The 16,449-nt window shown below is 41.4% G+C and overlaps 4 protein-coding genes across 7 annotated transcripts in view; 3 read left to right on the forward strand and 1 right to left on the reverse strand.

Annotated features, from left to right (window-relative positions):
- Window positions 1-1,194: 1,194 nt before the first annotated feature.
- Window positions 1,195-2,021, forward strand: LOC145890579 (uncharacterized). Its single transcript, XM_082981693.1, has one exon. It carries the CDS (start codon window positions 1,334-1,336, stop codon window positions 1,883-1,885), a length of 552 nt encoding a protein of 183 aa, XP_082837819.1. The 5' UTR covers window positions 1,195-1,333; the 3' UTR covers window positions 1,886-2,021.
- On the forward strand, window positions 1,980-2,885 carry LOC145890578 (uncharacterized). The gene has a single exon (XM_082981692.1). It carries the CDS (start codon window positions 2,099-2,101, stop codon window positions 2,678-2,680), a length of 582 nt encoding a protein of 193 aa, XP_082837818.1. The 5' UTR covers window positions 1,980-2,098; the 3' UTR covers window positions 2,681-2,885.
- Window positions 2,885-8,741, forward strand: LOC145890568 (acyl-CoA dehydrogenase family member 11-like). Its single transcript, XM_082981681.1, has 13 exons — window positions 2,885-3,030; window positions 3,087-3,217; window positions 3,567-3,799; window positions 3,954-4,109; window positions 4,497-4,576; window positions 4,908-5,034; window positions 5,087-5,267; window positions 5,553-5,740; window positions 6,301-6,454; window positions 6,798-6,968; window positions 7,382-7,513; window positions 7,799-7,944; window positions 8,499-8,741. The coding sequence occupies exons 1-13, from the start codon at window positions 2,916-2,918 to the stop codon at window positions 8,608-8,610; spliced, it is 1,926 nt and encodes a 641-aa protein (XP_082837807.1). The 5' UTR covers window positions 2,885-2,915; the 3' UTR covers window positions 8,611-8,741.
- Window positions 8,742-9,519: 778 nt separating this feature from the next.
- Window positions 9,520-16,449, reverse strand: part of LOC145890563 (cytospin-A-like) — a 31,272-nt gene continuing 24,342 nt past the window's right edge. For all 4 annotated transcript variants that reach the window (XM_082981671.1, XM_082981673.1, XM_082981672.1 and 1 more), the window contains 11 exons: window positions 14,795-15,046; window positions 14,310-14,477; window positions 13,927-14,046; window positions 12,356-12,550; window positions 12,147-12,276; window positions 11,714-11,919; window positions 11,224-11,635; window positions 11,043-11,144; window positions 10,666-10,874; window positions 10,321-10,482; window positions 9,520-10,096 (listed from right to left, as the gene is read on the reverse strand). In XM_082981671.1, the coding sequence (XP_082837797.1) occupies window positions 9,947-10,096; window positions 10,321-10,482; window positions 10,666-10,874; window positions 11,043-11,144; window positions 11,224-11,635; window positions 11,714-11,919; window positions 12,147-12,276; window positions 12,356-12,550; window positions 13,927-14,046; window positions 14,310-14,477; window positions 14,795-15,046 (2,106 nt within the window). In that variant the 3' untranslated portion in view covers window positions 9,520-9,946. The remainder of the gene's footprint in view (window positions 10,097-10,320; window positions 10,483-10,665; window positions 10,875-11,042; window positions 11,145-11,223; window positions 11,636-11,713; window positions 11,920-12,146; window positions 12,277-12,355; window positions 12,551-13,926; window positions 14,047-14,309; window positions 14,478-14,794; window positions 15,047-16,449) is intronic.

The raw sequence follows: 16,449 nt of genomic DNA on the forward strand, positions 1-16,449 counted from the left end.
CATAAATTTAATCAACAGTTTCAACAAATTAGTCTAAATATTATTTGTTTTTCAATAAATGCGCACAAAGCGAAATCCTAAAAATCTCAATTAACTTCACTGTTCAAAGACACGCCTCCAACCTGTTCAAGCTTAAATAAGTTTCGACTCCTAACTGTTGGCTCCGCGGAGGAAACACCCACAACAACGACCTAATTTTAACCAATCACAAATCGCCGTTCGCATGCCCACGGGCGATCAAATAACGCCATGAAAAAGGAGGAACAAGTAATTCGCATATTTGTTATTTCGCGGTAAAACTGACGTATGAAGAATGCGGATCGCCGCCGTGGCGGTTATGCACAGGAAATATGTGAGACCTTTTGTTAGAACCATGTACAAAGTAATTAGTTACCTCATCAAAAATGTATATCGTTTCCTTGAACTGTGAATTCAAGGACAAAAAACGAATGGATAAAATTATTTTAACCACAAACATTCGAATCAGCGCGTGGCATGACTTTTCTTCCGTGACATACAAACTGATAGCTTGAACATTAACTTTTATATTTTCGTAACGTAAATGCTATTGCGGAACGGGAACGAGGACCAAACTTTTAATTGGGAGCGAATAAATTATGTAAACGCATCCTTAAGATATATATTGACCGGTTGTTTAGCTTATAAATAAATGAGATTGCCCTGGTTTCACCAAACATAAATGATCCACTTTATCATGGTAATTGTACCTTTGCATCTTTTAATCGCTGTAATTTCTGTCACCTAATTCCTAAATCAATGGTATCAGTAACAAAGTGTCTGGGTTTGTCTTCTTTTGCTTAACTTTAGAACTTTAGAAACGCTAAACTCCTCACAGTTAGGCCTCGTTAACACGAACTAACTTGCTGGCTACTTGGTTTTGTAATTCACAGAAAGAGTTCACAAGGTTTTGAATTTTGACCTTTCACACAAACCACTTTGTTGTAGTTTATCCTTACATGAACTTTGTAGTTAAATATGGTTGGGGAGTAAAAAATATAATTTGCAAATGTTGAGTCAAAGTAACTCACATGTGACAACAAACGCCATAGAAATCATAATGATACATATATTTAAAACAGTAATAACAAAAGAGGAACTTCCTAAACAAAGAAGTTTAACTTTATATTTGTTTTTGTAAAACCCACAACCTTTTGTCGTTTGGTTGAATCTGTATATGTGTTTGCTAAAATATGTTTTGTTTTAAGTGTACGTAATAACGTAAATTCTTTGTTAAAAAGGAAAAAAAGTCTCTCCTAAATCCGTAATAGTGCTTGAATGAATTTTCATTGCAAATTGCCCTCAAAAGTGAATAATGGCAAACAATGAAAATGTGCATGGAAGACCCTCAGGAGACGCATCGACCTCCAGTTCCATGGGCGCTCATTCAATCCAACGGATGATCCAACGTCCTGAAGGTGATGCATCGACCACCAGTTCATCAGGTGACGTAGAAAGGCAAGTGGAGGAATCACTGCAAGTTGTCCAAGGTTCTGGGGAGGGTCGACCAGTTGAGGCTCAGGCCAATTACGCAGGAAGAACATATGCATCACCTGGTCCATCTGTGGAGCAATCTCCACTTCCACCAAATCGACCGGTTGATGAAATGCATTTGAACCTTGTTGCCTCTGAATGTGGGAAACCTCTTTTGAATGCCCTTTTAGCAACAACAAACTTATCTGAACTAGAACTTCAAGAATGTAGGAGTATTAAAAATAGAGAGTTGAGCTGTTCGAAGCTGCTGGAATATTGGAAGAATCAAGGAGACAATGCAAAATCATTTTCGGACCTTATTAATTTGTTACAACAGACTCAATGTGATAATGTGCCCTCCCTTGTACGGCGCCTTAATGATATCAGAGTTTAGGGTTTGCCATATATTCTGTATGCAAGTTGTGTGAATTCAAACAAATCAGTTATTGTTTTTATGTCATAAATGGTTCTTGTCTTACAAAATACAAATGTTGTTAATGTCAAGATTTTGTCTGCATTGTTTTGAATTTGTACAGGTGCTTCATCAAAGGAACATCTGTAGGTATTTTCCCAAATCCGGTTTTGCCACTTAGTTGTACTTTTGTAAATGTCACAAAAGCATGGAATGCCAAGTGGAGATGACTCCAGTAGCACACGTGCTGTAGTTCCTGCTACAACACCCCATGCACCGGCAGGTGACCTTACCTCAACAAGTGGTGAAAGTTCATGCAAGTCTCAAGTTACTGAAAACACACAGCTGGTTGCTGGGCCTGCTGAAACACCAGTAAACAAAGCATCTGCATTCACAAACTCCAGGGAGTTTGAGGAAGGAAGCAGCGGGGTGACTGTCCCTGAACCAGAGCCACATTTAGTGGTATGTGACCTACACAGGTCTATCGTGGCCTCAAACACATGGAAAGACTTCAACAAACTGCTTTTGGAACAGTTAGGTTCAACTTTTGCTGATAAACAAAAGCAGCAATGCAAAGGTATCAGTGCAAGACCAGCACAATGTGCAAAGATTCTGGAGATTTGGACCTTACAAGCCTCTCCCCTCACTCCAAGGTTGGTCACTGATTTAATCATTCTGCTCGAAAACCTGAAACTTCAGTTACCAGCAGAAAAGCAGTGTAAGATTGATGAAACAGTGGAAAAACTTCGTTTGACTATTTCGGAGTCAGGGTCTTAAACACAAAGATTATTAGTATATACTGGTTGGTAAAGATGTTTTTAATAAAGTGATATGCAAGAAGTGTAAATCACAGCCACTTTCATGTAGTATATAATGTGTTTTATCATTTATGTTTTTGTGTGCTAGATTATGCTATGTATTGTGGCCATGCACTTTTGAGTGTGAATCCTGTTTGATTTTTATTGCAATTTGTCAATTTTAGTTTGGTAAAAATGATTCAAAACTTATTGCCATGAAGTTGCAAAAATTTGCTGCTCATCTGTCTGTGGCAAGAAAAAACTATGCAAGTTTGCTACTAAGGGCCTCATCCAGCCAAGTTCCTGCCAGTGAACAACCTCAGACTAATGGTAAGTTGTTGCTGATAGCTAATTGCAAGAAAATTAATCAAAAAAACATTGCCCAGGAGAATACACTGCTCCAGTATACCAACATGCAAAATGTGGAGTTTTTAATCAAGAGTCACCCAGGCTGCATAATCCCTACTTGCACGACTCTCTGCTCAAGTCTTATCTGAGGCGATGGATTCCCGAAAAGGTCTTACAAGGAAATTGCTGATTTGCAACTGAATTTAAAAATTGTATCAAGACTAATAACTGTTGCACTATGCTTTTCTTTGTGGTCAATGTTATGTAAAACATGTTTATGTACTTTCTGTGAGCTACAGACAGATGGCCACTGTTTTGGCCTACGTTCGTGTGCCTCTTTTAGACCAAGCTGCAATGTGAGAAAGGCCTCTGTTGCCATCTGTCTGCATCTAACAGAGATCATTTTATTGGCTCCATTTTGCTTATGGCTGGTGTACGTTTCCATTGTTTAGTTATGTGCATCTGTAAATTATAAATTGTCCATGTTTATAGGACAATTTTTTTTTTTAATTTAACAGTACCACAAGGACATGGAACAAGATCTGTCACGATTTGGTGACGACATTGTGGCCAACATCGACCGAATGGGTCGTCACATCGAATGCCACCCTCCAGCACTGACACAGTTCGATGCTTGGGGAAACCGAATTGATCAGGTGACTACATGTGACGAATGGAAAAACATGAAAAGCATTGCTGCCACTGAGGGACTTATTGCCAACGGTTATGAGCGGAAATATGGTGAATGGAGGTATGTTAGGTGACTTCCATTTGTGTAGCCACACTAATGCAGACATACAATGATTTCTTTTCTCAGGATGATTTAGTCAGGTTACAAAGAGAGTGTAGAACAATTGGATGAAGTTTCCACTAGCCTGACAAAATTTTGTATTGTGGTTTTGCAGTCGACTGTTTCAAATGGCAAAGTTGTATCTTTTTTCACCATCTTCGGGTATGTATTCCTGCCCCTTAGCAATGGTGGATGGTGCAGCGAAAGTGTTGGAAAACTGCTGTAAGGACCCCAGCATTCAACCTGATGACAGACTTGTTACTGCATTTAAGTAAGTTAAGAGTATAGAAAATCATTAACACCCTGACTTTTTTGGAATCACCATTTTGATTTTATAAGGTATGCTGAAAGCACTACTTCTGTATTCAAAATTACTTATGAATAGTGATTGACGATCAGCATCAGTTTGATCTTTTATTTTGAAATCTCACAGAAATATTAGTTTTAGCATAATGGCATCATCAGTTTTTGTGGTAAAATAAATAGACCACCTAGCAAGAACATTCTGATTCCTGTTGTCTGAATGACATTTTTCAGTTTGTAACAAACGACGAATATGTTACCCAGCCTTTTGTTGGCTGTAAAGATAACAGGAGATTCCGATAATACAAACTTTCATTTTTCTGTTGTGTGTTTAAATGTATAGATGTATTTTAAGGCATCTGACAAGTCGAGATCCTCAACAGTTTTGGACATCTGGACAGTGGATGACTGAAAAGGGTGGAGGCTCAGATGTTGGTGAGTCAAGGGTGGCTGTACTTATTCCCCCTGTTTCATGCTTTTCGATTTTCATGCTTTATGTTAAGTGACTCAGGTTGCCCCCTTTTTAATTTGGGTTTGCATTAACGCCATATACAAGAACTTGCATAAGTACGAGGTTTGTGTGTGGATAGGTTTATACATACATTTCTTTTTAAAAGGTGGAATTTATGACATTAATTGCTTAAAAATTACCCAAAATGCTACCATTGGTGTGGAAACTTGTTTAGTTTTACAGCCTAGAGTTCTGTGGTGTACACATAAATTAACAAAGACTGATTTTTTTCCACTCACACTGTAAACCTTGCAGCCAGTGGCACTGATACCGTCGCCTACAAGCAGACTGACGGGAGCTTTAAACTCCACGGCTACAAATGGTTTACATCGGCAACTGACGCCGACATAGCTCTTACCTTGGCAAGAATCGTTGATGAAACGCAAGTTATTTCATTTCTAAATTTTCGCGTTTATGACGTCACTTTCTTTCAGAGGTCACGTGGCTCCCGGCAGCAAGGGTCTGTCCCTTTTTTATTTGGAAACCCGTGATCCCGCTAACGCGGATTCTTCCTCGGGGTTGAATGGGATTCAGATCCAGCGTTTAAAGGACAAGCTTGGCACGAGGCAGTTGCCGACCGGAGAACTTCTTTTGGACGGAACAGTGGCGCATTTAGTAAGCTATACCAGTAGGGATTTCCAAACTAGGGCTCTCACGGGGAATTTTACGGGTCGCAAGGAGTTCAGCAATGACGTCACACAAACTACAACTTATAATTGTATTATTTTACAAACTGCTCCTCCAGACCCTTGCGCTAGGCCACTATCATAGGGTCGTAATTTTTTTTTTTATTGGTTCATTAAAGTTTCCATTGAATAAGCATCTAAAAATGGGACGATTGTCAAACAAGTCGCGGAAAATTTTACTGTGTGAACCCAACATTATACTTTTTATGTACAGGTGGGACAGCCGTCGTCTGGTGTCCGACTCATTTCTGGTATGCTGACTTTAACTCGAATTCACAACTCTATGTCTTCAGCGTCATCTATGCGACGCCTTTTGTTGCTGTCCAGGGATTACGCAACTAAGAGAAAGGTGTTTGGAGCTTTGCTGAAAGACCACCCCCTGCATGTTCAGACCATGGCCAGGTAAAACTGTTTAAAGAACTTGATCATAGATTCTTATATATTTCTGGCAGTTCAATAACACTCAAAACCCAAGAAATCGTGCCGGGTGATATAAGATGACAGTATCGCCATGAAGATTCGTTGGAAAACGGCCCAAAACATCATGTAAAATTTTTTTTTCGGCCGGGGTAGTTTTTCAAATTAATTAAAATTTTAGTTTTACACTTAATGGTATGAACAAAATTTGGTTAATTCAGGTCAGGTATTAAACCTATACACGGTGCTTGAAGTTACGTTCGGCCTATCTATGTACAGCCATAAGTATCGCTCGGCAAGTTTCTGTTACGTTAAAAAATACGTTACGCAAAATCTACCGTGTTATTAAGCTGGTGGTTAATTTAAACAGCACTGCTCTTCAAGCATAAACTAACGTATATACCTTATTTTTCCGAAACTTCGTCTGCCGTACTGCAAGACTTCATCAGGGTTTATGCATTAAGAGCAGCCCTGTTTATATTGTAGTATGCCCGGCAGCAAACTTAGCATAATACTGATGTTTAATTTTCAATCTCTACATGTAGATGGGATATGGAAAGCAGGGCGGCTTTTCTTCTCACATTTGAGGTCGTTCGGTTGCTCGGAATCACCGAAGCGACATCTGGTGGTGGAAGCGATGAAGAAAAGGACCTACTGCGTCTAATCACTCCCCTATGCAAACTGTATACAGCAAAACAGGTGGACATTTTTGATAGTTAGCTTGATTTGAACCCCTGAATATTATGTAAATTTTATGATGATGTCACACAACTCCCGTGCTATAGTATGAATAATAACGTACTGCAGAATAATGTTTTTGTGTTGACTGTTGAAAAGAGTACATATATTATATGATCTATTAAAACCAAAAGATTTTTTTATAAAAATTACAGTGGGTTTGTCTTTGTGGGGTTTTGAGTAAAATATGCCTTAAATAGTTAACTAACCAATGCGATCGCGTTACCGTAAAATTTCAATTGCTTTCTTCAAGTATAGTTATTTGATTCGTTTGACGTACAACATTATAATGTTTCTTAATCAGGCGGTTGCTGCGGCCTCTGAGGGTTTGGAAAGCTTTGGTGGCGCTGGTTATTTGGAAGATACCGGCCTCCCAACATTTCTACGCGACGCTCAGGTGTTAAGTATATGGGAGGGAACAACTAATGTTCTGTCGCTCGACACACTACGAGCTATCGCCAAATCCAGGGGACAGGTGTGATGTGTTTAAGATGAAATTTTGTATGTATACGGAAACAATGCCTTTCTAAATTTCAAGACCAGTTTCATAGTCGATAAATTGGTTGTATGAAAAATCTTCTACAAAAAGCGTTATCGCAGCATTTTTTTCAGTGGTGTTTTTGTAACGTTCATAATCTTGAATATTGACTGGAATCAATGTAAAAAGGGGAAAATCTCGCAGAAGCAGTAGCACCGATAATGGTCACTTGTCACTGCTAGGTGGAATTGTCATTGCCCTGGTTAGTTAGCCGGCATCACCACACTAGCTTAACTGATGAGGCTTAATAGGCCGAAAATGCGTTATCAAAGTAGGATATGTTTTTCAAACACATATTTACCGTTTGTTGACAGAAAAACACAACTAACTTTGTCCGTTTGTCCGTACAGGTGCTCAATTCGTTTTTCGAATCGGTGAACCGCAGACTGAGCGAAGTGAGCGAAACGGGAAGGAAAGATCTTCGTAACGCAACAGCGAAAGTTCACATTGCATCTGGTGACCTTCGTGCCTTCATTAGTCAGGTAAACATTAACCAAAAATGCTGTCAGTTCCAACTTGCAAAATATTTTGAGATCACCCCACAACACCCTGTTGTTATTTAGACCAACGGAATATTTAATTGCTGTCACAAAATAGTTAAGTAAATTTCTTGAAAGCTGACATGACTTCAAGCCCATTCAAACCGTGTTGTGGCATTACATCTACTACGTCGCCCTCGTAGTATAGTCCCCGTATTGCAGCTATATTACACATTCAACGAAGTAGTCGAATTTACCAAACGTTGAACGTATCTCCACGCAACGCAGACCTCGTCGTCCGAAGAATCAGATACAATGTTCGTGGCTGCGCGTGATTTCTCATACAGCATGGCGAGGATTTTCGCAGCGGTATTGATGCTGGAACAGGCAGCTTGGAATGGAGCTACCGACGCCGATGCGCACGCGGCTGTCATGTAAGTCCGAAGGATTCTATTTACAATGCAATAAATAAACGTACTGTTGTCCTCCTGTGTCTGTTTACGATGGAGCTTCCTCAACCATTCTATTCTGCCAGAGCACTTGAACGGCAAAAATGTGCCGGTGCGCCACCTTTTTGACTCAATTATCACAAGAATACTGCTTAATATTAGAATTATGGTTCGCCTGACACAACTGCAGTGACCCACAAATATCTGGCAACTTTTTCCTGCGTAATGCAGTGTTTTTCTTTTCAAAAATAAGGTTCACAAATCCCTTTAGGTTCACGAATATTTTTTAACATTTTTCAGTGAAATGAGCTTTGCCAGCTTAGCCAGCTTAGCTGTACGTTCCTAATTAAGTGTGGTAAATTCTCTGCGAAGAAATTACCTTTGGGTTTCAGATATTGGAGGGGAAACGTTTGGAGTTGGTGTGAAAAATGAAATTAAAATCTGTGAAAAATGTCTTTTTTTAGCACTGATGATCAACTAAGTAGTGTTTAAAACGCCTGCTTCAACATGACTACCATATTAGCTTTCCCAATTTGCAGGTGGTGTTCGCAAGATCTCTGTCCAGTCGCCACCCAATTCAGAGCGAGTGCTTACACGTCTAAATCAACCAAACTCGAATATGAGATGGTGTTTGGGGAAGTGAAAAAATGAACTCGCCGCCTCAAGCAATTATTTATACCTATTTTTTGTGCTTCAATTGAAATACGATTTATTTGGTTTCTGATTTTTAAGCAAGCGTAATTGCGGATCGTGTTTCCTGCAATACATTCATGTTGCCCGTATGTTTTTGAAGAGGATACGTTTATTTCAGTCAACCGAACCTGCTTGAGGGACGCCCTGGCACATGGCTCCCAACCTTTTTGCAGCCACAAACCCGTTTCATAAAATTATTGGGTCTGTATAGACCCCCAAGTATAATTTATACCGGGCGTTCTTATGATGATGTGAAAGGAGTTGTTCATTAATTTGAATAAAACAAATGGTGATCAGAAACCACAACTTAACAAAACGGTTGAACAAAATGTAAACTTGAATTCAAATGAGGTTCTCTTGCCTATTCACGGACTCGAAAGAAAATGCATTGTTTTCTCGTATGTTAGCGGAGATAACCTTAATAAGTGATTAAATTTATTGAATTTAAGTTTCTTACAACTATTTGTGACACACCAGTCGTTGAATTCTTACCGAAACGGCCTTACCCACAAGAACCATCTCATGAACGCCTTGTGATTGGGAATCACAACCTTAGGTATATTTGAAATAATTTTCTCTTGTTTGCAAAAAGTAAGCATGTTGCAGTTGCTATAACATCGTATAAAACCTACATAATTTTGTCAGCATCGCAGCTGTTGATAACTTGGGTTAGATTGAAGGACTGAACTCGTTAAATTCGGTTTATCCAAGCAACCTTTCAAACTCCGGGCGTTAGTTTACAAGTTACGTCAAAACATTTATTAGTTTTGCGTGCCATATTGTCACGAATATCACCTCCCGTGTAAGGGGTTCTTATCTTAGGGTTTTATAAATAAAAACTGTCTGTCAATTAAACACTCTTATGCATAAGCGCCGCACGTACAGTTTATTAATAAAAGGATTCCAATAAGGAGGCGGCAAAATTTCACTTGCGAAAAAAGCAAATTGAGCGTAGAAGCGAGGCAGCGTACGACCGAAAAAGTACGATTGCTGTTGGCGATTGAGAGAAAGTCCAGTTAAGAGTATTCACAGTGGGATTTTAGAGCTCCGTAAGAGCCTGGATTTAAACGGTGAGAAAGTTGAAAATAAGTTCTGAATCCAGTAGATTGGGTTTTCGAGTGTTTGCGTCTAGGCGTGTATAGAAATTGGCGATAACTGATAAAACTTTGTGATCATCGGTTTTGTTTCGAAGGAAAAACAAAAGAAATAGCTGCAAAACGACAGATACACCAGCGCGATATAGAACCAATACAATATATCTCGTCTTTTCCACACCGGCAAGAACTTCGCACTTTCACGTCTCGAAATATTTGTAAATCTGTGTGACGTACGTCATGACGCGTTGCCAGTCTGGTCGCTCCTTGGCGGAAAGTTCGTCGGAGGTTAAGGTTGGCTCGATTCCCACGCTCTCTGCTGCCGCAAACGCCAAGCGGAAGTTTTTAGCCTGCGGGGGAAAAGAAACAATTTACCACATGAAATTTGCAAAACGTATCAGGTGAATCCTATATTCAATATGAATTCTTGAGATTACGCTTGACTTTGAAAACTCTTTGGGTTATTTCAGCGTCTCCCTGCCCATACATTCACAACCGTAAGCTCGGTATTTCCTCAAATATTTCAAATTATGTGGGGCAAAATAAACGAATGAATGAAATGAAAATGAATTACCTGTAGCTGCGAGCGTGCTTTCTCATCAGAAGCTGTGATGAACGTCTGTTGCAGGGAGTCGTACGGAATGTGGGCTGGTAGATAGGAATGCAGAAGGGCACAAAACGCCAAACCGTCGGACCAACTACTGCTGAAGTTGGTGATATCGATGCCGTTGTAATTCTGCAAAAAAACAGGTTGATTAAAATAACGAGTGTTTCGAGGGTCATTTTTTAAACAAAATGGATACAGCGAGACAAAATGATTGTCTATCTTTCAGGTTACACGCGAAATTTTGGGTTTACTGTCAAGAGTTTTACTCAAGAGTTTAACTTTATCTCCGCCACCTAATTACTTTAAACTTACTTGTGTTTTTTCCTGGCACCACTTGAGGAGGGCGTTCCTCTTCGAACCTCCGTATCGCCTCGCCAGCGACACCAAGGGGTCGCCAACCGGGGTGGAGGTGACGTGGGGGCGGTGTTTACCGGTAGCAGGGGTCACCGGAGTACTGGGGGGAATTGAGGAATTGGGATGGCGTGGTCCTGGGGTTGATGGACCCAAACGGTCTAGAATTCCTTCGAAAAAAGAATTACTTTGTTTACAGCCTTGTTTTGCTATCGGAGATGAAAAAGGTTGAAGCCAAACTATATCTTTATATCAGGACAGGGATTGTTAACTACGTGCAATGATTATCTCTTGTGAAATTTGCACACATTTTTAATATAGCGGGAAGGTTTGCTTACCGGGCATGGGAGCTTTTCTCCCGTCAGTCGAGGTTTTCCTCTGTTCTTGCGAAGAGTTGCGACGAAGCAACGTTGAGAGTTGTGATAGGTCGGTGCCGGCCACTGCAAAACGCACAAATTCACGATTACTCGTCATATCCTTCACCACGCAATCTACAGCCTACAAAGCAACTAAACCTACCTCCACGGTTGCTGTCCGGTGTACCGGGCTTGCTGCTGGCCGCCGAGTCGCCGTTCGAACTCGTCTGCAGTTTGGTGGCGAACGAGGCCGAGGGAGGGGTGCCACCTTGCGACATGGACGTCGTGATAGCGCTCATCGATTGGTGGCGCTGCATCGGGCTTACAGTAGCAGTGATGGGGCTCGAACCGCCCCGTACTGGGACTTGGGCAAGTTTTGGGGCTTGGGTCTTGACTGGACTAAACGGCGCGGCACCCAGGTCTGCCGGGACGCTGTTGGAGGGGACCAGTGGCGGTTGCACGCGGGTGGGTGATGAAGGGGCTTCCCCGGGAGTTGGAGTGGACGCCTGGCTGTCGAAGGACTTGATGAGGCTCTGGACTCCGGGTGAAGTTTCACCTGTGCGTCGTTTGTAACTCTGCGAAAATCGACGAGGTCGTGAATAAAGCGCATGAAAGCGAATTAATGTTAATTACACATCGAGCCTGACGCTTACCTCGCGAAGTACGGCGATGTTGTTTTCAACCGTGTTGCGTCCCACGCCCTGGCGGAGAGCGGCGGCCTCCAATATGGCAGCGGATGATGCGGACACAGATGACACCCGTCTCCTCCTCAACTGTTCGTTCTCCACGCGGAGTTTGGTAACGGTTTCGTCGAGAGATTGGTTGTCCTCCCGCAGCCTTGCGACTTCGGCTTGGGTTTCTGTGCATAGAAGATTACGTTAGACACAAGCAAGAGTCTCATTATATTGCCATCATATAGTCTCATTAGATGCATTTACAACAGTTCGGAGAAGCATTTTGTTTTGACCAGGTACTGTTCACCTACTTTCCTCATCAACTCAATGGTTTATATGAAGAAATCAAGTTATTGCTGCATGTGTATTCACGTCCATGCAAAACTACGCTACAATGATACGAAGATCTCACCAGCTTTCATGTCATTGGCAATCATGACAGCCATCTGAAGGTCAGCCTGGAACTGCTTCCATTCCTCAGTTTGTGTTCGTTGTTCTTTTTTCAGCTGCTGTATCTCCTTTTCCAGACGGAATCGCTCCTCCTACACAGGAAACGGAACATTCAATCCATATTTCTTTTTAAATCTTTCGCGAATTAATATTTCCAGAGTGGAAACGTACCTTGAGCCCCGATATCTGGTTGTTAAGTTGCTGGATGATATGGTTGTCGTGTTTCTTAACAGCGATGTGTTGTTCCACCGAGTCTTCCATCACAAACAGCGTTTCGTTCATCTCATCCAAGTTGGCTTGTTTAAGTCGCAAATCCTCTTGAAGGCGGTCGATTAAGTCCGAAAGTTCAGAAAGGTCTTTCTTCGACTGTAAAAAAATTGCCAATGTTTAGTTGTCATGTCATAGTTATATTGTGTCGAGTTTGCCACAAACAGGACTAACGACAGTGGAACCGCTTGTTCTGCTCCATTTTAGTTACGACCACCACTGATTGTTGTACTGACAAAAAAATCTGCTCGTAATAGTGTTGTAATATTGTTTTGCTATTGCCGAGCGTTGAGAAAATGGTGCAGAACACCTGGATCAAGTGATTAAAACGCTTACGCAAGGTTTTATCAATAAACCACCGCGACTATACTTTATCTGCTGAGATTGCGGAAATGACATAATTTAACTACGCACGGCTATGACGTCGTATATAGCGCAGGCGTAGTGAAACATACTTTATAACGCACGGTATATCTTTAATAAAAACCGTTATCGGCAATTTATGACTTCTAATTTCTGTGATCAAGGTATTGCGTCATTGCTTAAGGGAGCAGTTATGACGTTCGTACCAACACATTAGACCATTTCTTATTTCTATGTTCGTAAGCCGGTGATTAAAATTACCATTTTTTGATTTTCAATAGTAGGCGCGCTGTTCTAAATAAAAACGTCACCAAATTTTAAGACTACGCATTTATGCAATTAAAATAACCATTCACTATAAATTTATGGTAATCAAAACACGAATTTAGCAGCTTTGCTAAAATTAAAGTAAAGCATAATAGCAGTAAGCACATTATACTGCTTGGCCTTATTTCGGAAAAGCTTCAAAACGAGCTCGTTTATAAATACCACCCGGAAATCACACATTCGCAAAACCGCTTTGGCAGCAAAAACAAAGGGCGATACTCAAGATTCTTAAACGGTACTTTGCCCTTCTTCGAAATATCCTTATGGACCTGAATCATGGGTGGCGGCCCGCCTATTTTCGGATCGCCCCGTGACCAAAATTCAGTCACCAGGTCGTGTTGGAGAATATGTTCCCATGTGCGTGTCAAGTTTTTTACACAAACCAACGCAAAAAGCGACTCGTGACTTACACAGGGAATATGGGCTCCAAAGCATTGGGAGTTAATTTAAATATAATCTGTCTGGGCGACAAAGATGCCAAGCTAGCAAACTGCTCGGCTTTCCAATGCCAAAGGCGAGGCGATTTAAGTTGACGAACAATCTAATGACTTCATAAACATCTTTCGGAACGTGGACCGTTTGGTTATTTGGGGAAAATTTAAAACGCCGTGCGCAAGATTGCCTTCTTTTTCACATGGCGGTTGCAAATATGAATAGAATATATTTTTTGTTCAACAATTCAGCAGACCAAAATATATTTTGCCCGTTCCACTTCCACAATATGTCTATTTTAATGTATGAAGTGAGTGAAGCAAGTGTTTAAAGCAATCAAGATTACCACTTACCCGTGCGTTAGTTGCTTCTAGTTCTTCCTCTAATTCGGCGACCCTAGCATCAAACTTCTCATTCTCGTGCTGGCACTGAACAAGGTCGTCCTCCATCCTTAGGAAGTTGTCTTCCAACTCCTTCATAACAACAACAGATAAATGTTGTGACCTTGTTATGCTGTTCAGCCTAGTATCGCTGCTATAGCTTCGCTTTAATTGTTGCCCTTATGAGCATGGTATTTCAACGTGTAGCATTTAATTTACGTCTAAAAAAAATTAAATTTACGATTCTATTACGACACAGGCCCTTTGGACGTCAGCAACATGTACACGATATAATACAACAACATATATATATCAACACTCTATGATGTTTCATGACAAAAACGTTTTGCTCGTACCTGTTTTTCGTTCTGCAGAGCGTCCATCAGTTCGAGCATGTTCTTGGCGGAGTCCTCGCCCTGTAAGGATCCGGTGATGCTGATGATTCGCTGCCTCTCCTTGCGCAACTCTTCTTCGAGCTTTTGGATCGCGTCGTTGTGTTCTTCTTCCATGCATGCCTTGGTTTCCTGTGAGAGGATGCAGGTTTGCGTTAAAACAACACGAAAACTGGAACAAACATGCGTATTTACATGCTTTATAAATTAGAGATTAAAAACTAGGCTTCTCATAAAGACCCAAAACGACTGTATTCAGTTACAACAAGTGTTTAATTCTCAGGAGAAGGACAATTGGCCAGCTTATTAACACACAACAACAGATAAAAAACAAAACGGCAACGAAAACTATTGTTTGTTCTGCATTTATACCCAATGACAAGCGGTGTGAGGCCCAAATCTTTCATACCGAACATTATTCTAGCCAGTTTATTATCCCAACCCCCTACCTTTAAGCGCTTTTCCAAGATAGATCTCTCGGTATTAGATTGCGACAGTTCCCGTTCCAGATGACGCAGTCGCTCCTTGAGGGCATCACTGAGCTCCTGGGACTTCTTGCGCTCCTCCTCTGATACGCGGAGCTCCTTGTTCATGGACTCCTGGATCTGGATGAGCTGCTCGCGCTCGTTGAGCAAGTGTACGTACTGTTCCTTAAGATCACTGTGGTTCGTGTCGTCGTTCAGGTGGTCCGACACCAAGGCCTGTGAAAATAAAGAGTTGTTTACCATGAGTTTGTGTTGTTCATAATCGCCTAAACGTTGCTTTTAGGCGTAATGAGGATAATAGATTCCCGATGTTATAAACTTTTATGCATCTTCGAAAATTCAGTTCGTTGTTTTACATTTTTTCAGAGCTATGGTATTTTGGTTCAGATCGACTCACTTTCTGTGAGGTGGAGACATGCAATGGGCTTTGCAGCACCGTTCCTTCAGTTAGTATCATCGCAGCAAAAGAATCAGGAAGAGTTACACAAGCCTAAGTCTCTAAGCAACCCACACACAAAAAATACATTTATAACATTTCGTTTCGAAATCGTCTCTTACATCTGCATTGCAATTTTGCAACTGTAACAACTGGCAGCCTGTTGCACGACTAAGTACCTGCAACAATGTCGACAAACACAGTAATCGTTGCTCGCGCAAACTTCGACCGTTTAATGAGATTTAATGAGCTTGGGTCAGCAAACGGAAGGTCGCGACAAACAACACAGGTTGTGGAATGTCACTGGACACTCAACCCGTTGGCGTATCTTTGGCGCAAATAAGCTAGCATACAGACTAACGAACCACTGACCTTCCAAGAGCACCTTTTCACCGTTAACATGATTTACAATCTACGTGAACTGGTCGCATTGGACTGCTACATAAAATTTGCCATACGTTGGTTAAAAAAATATTGAGACTTTTGGTAGCACCAAATAAGCTGAAAGGGCACCTGCGCCCAATGTTTGCGCTTGCGCAAAGTAATTTTCCACTTGACGTTATCTTATAGGGCAAACAAGCAATAAGAACCGATGTTGCGTCCGGTCGGCACAAAATCACGCCTTTGGCGCGTGACTAGTGGAGCGCAGTGCGCAAAAACACTCAAGTTGCTGCTGCCTAGGAAGCTACATGTCAAGAGTTAACCATTAACTCACACGCCGAGAGATAATGCCACGCTTGTGAAACACTCTCCAGTTATGGGAAGAACAACGACCGGGCATTAGACCAAACGTTTACTCTTGTGACGTAGTATCTGAGTACGTCGACCCACTACTGGTTGTCCCGGGCCACCAAATATGCATAGAATACTGGCGGATGCGGATTAAGCCACCCACGTTTTAATATGCGGTGCATGTAAATTAACACACAAAAAACAGGCACACTGAGTGCAGATACGCGATTTTATACTCTGGAGGATTTTGGTGAAATTACCAAAGGTTGCGCTGCGGCTGCACTGCATGCAGGTAGCTGGATATTTTCTTGCTGGATGTTTGCAGCAACAGCAACAGCAGCAGGAAGAGCCGATCGATCGAGCTGTTGCAGTGAACACTGGCCCGATCGATCGAGCTTCAAGTTTGCGAGATTGCACGGGAAATAATTGCGCAGCGCACGTTTTTAACCTG

The sequence above is a fragment of the Ascidia mentula genome, chromosome 2 (assembly GCF_947561715.1).
Source record: "Ascidia mentula chromosome 2, kaAscMent1.1, whole genome shotgun sequence".
Lineage (NCBI taxonomy): Eukaryota > Metazoa > Chordata > Ascidiacea > Phlebobranchia > Ascidiidae > Ascidia > Ascidia mentula.

Excerpts from the sequence above, each read along its gene's own strand:
- LOC145890568 (XM_082981681.1), top strand. The coding sequence starts at position 2,916 with ATGAAGTTGCAAAAATTTGCTGCTCATCTGTCTGTGGCAAGAAAAAAC. Across the intron at positions 5,035-5,086 it reads GCAAGAATCGTTGATGAAAC|AGGTCACGTGGCTCCCGGCA; the intron begins GCAAGTTATTTC and ends ACTTTCTTTCAG. Across the intron at positions 7,514-7,798 it reads TTCGTGCCTTCATTAGTCAG|ACCTCGTCGTCCGAAGAATC; the intron begins GTAAACATTAAC and ends CACGCAACGCAG.
- LOC145890578 (XM_082981692.1), top strand. The coding sequence starts at position 2,099 with ATGTCACAAAAGCATGGAATGCCAAGTGGAGATGACTCCAGTAGCACA.
- LOC145890579 (XM_082981693.1), top strand. The coding sequence starts at position 1,334 with ATGGCAAACAATGAAAATGTGCATGGAAGACCCTCAGGAGACGCATCG.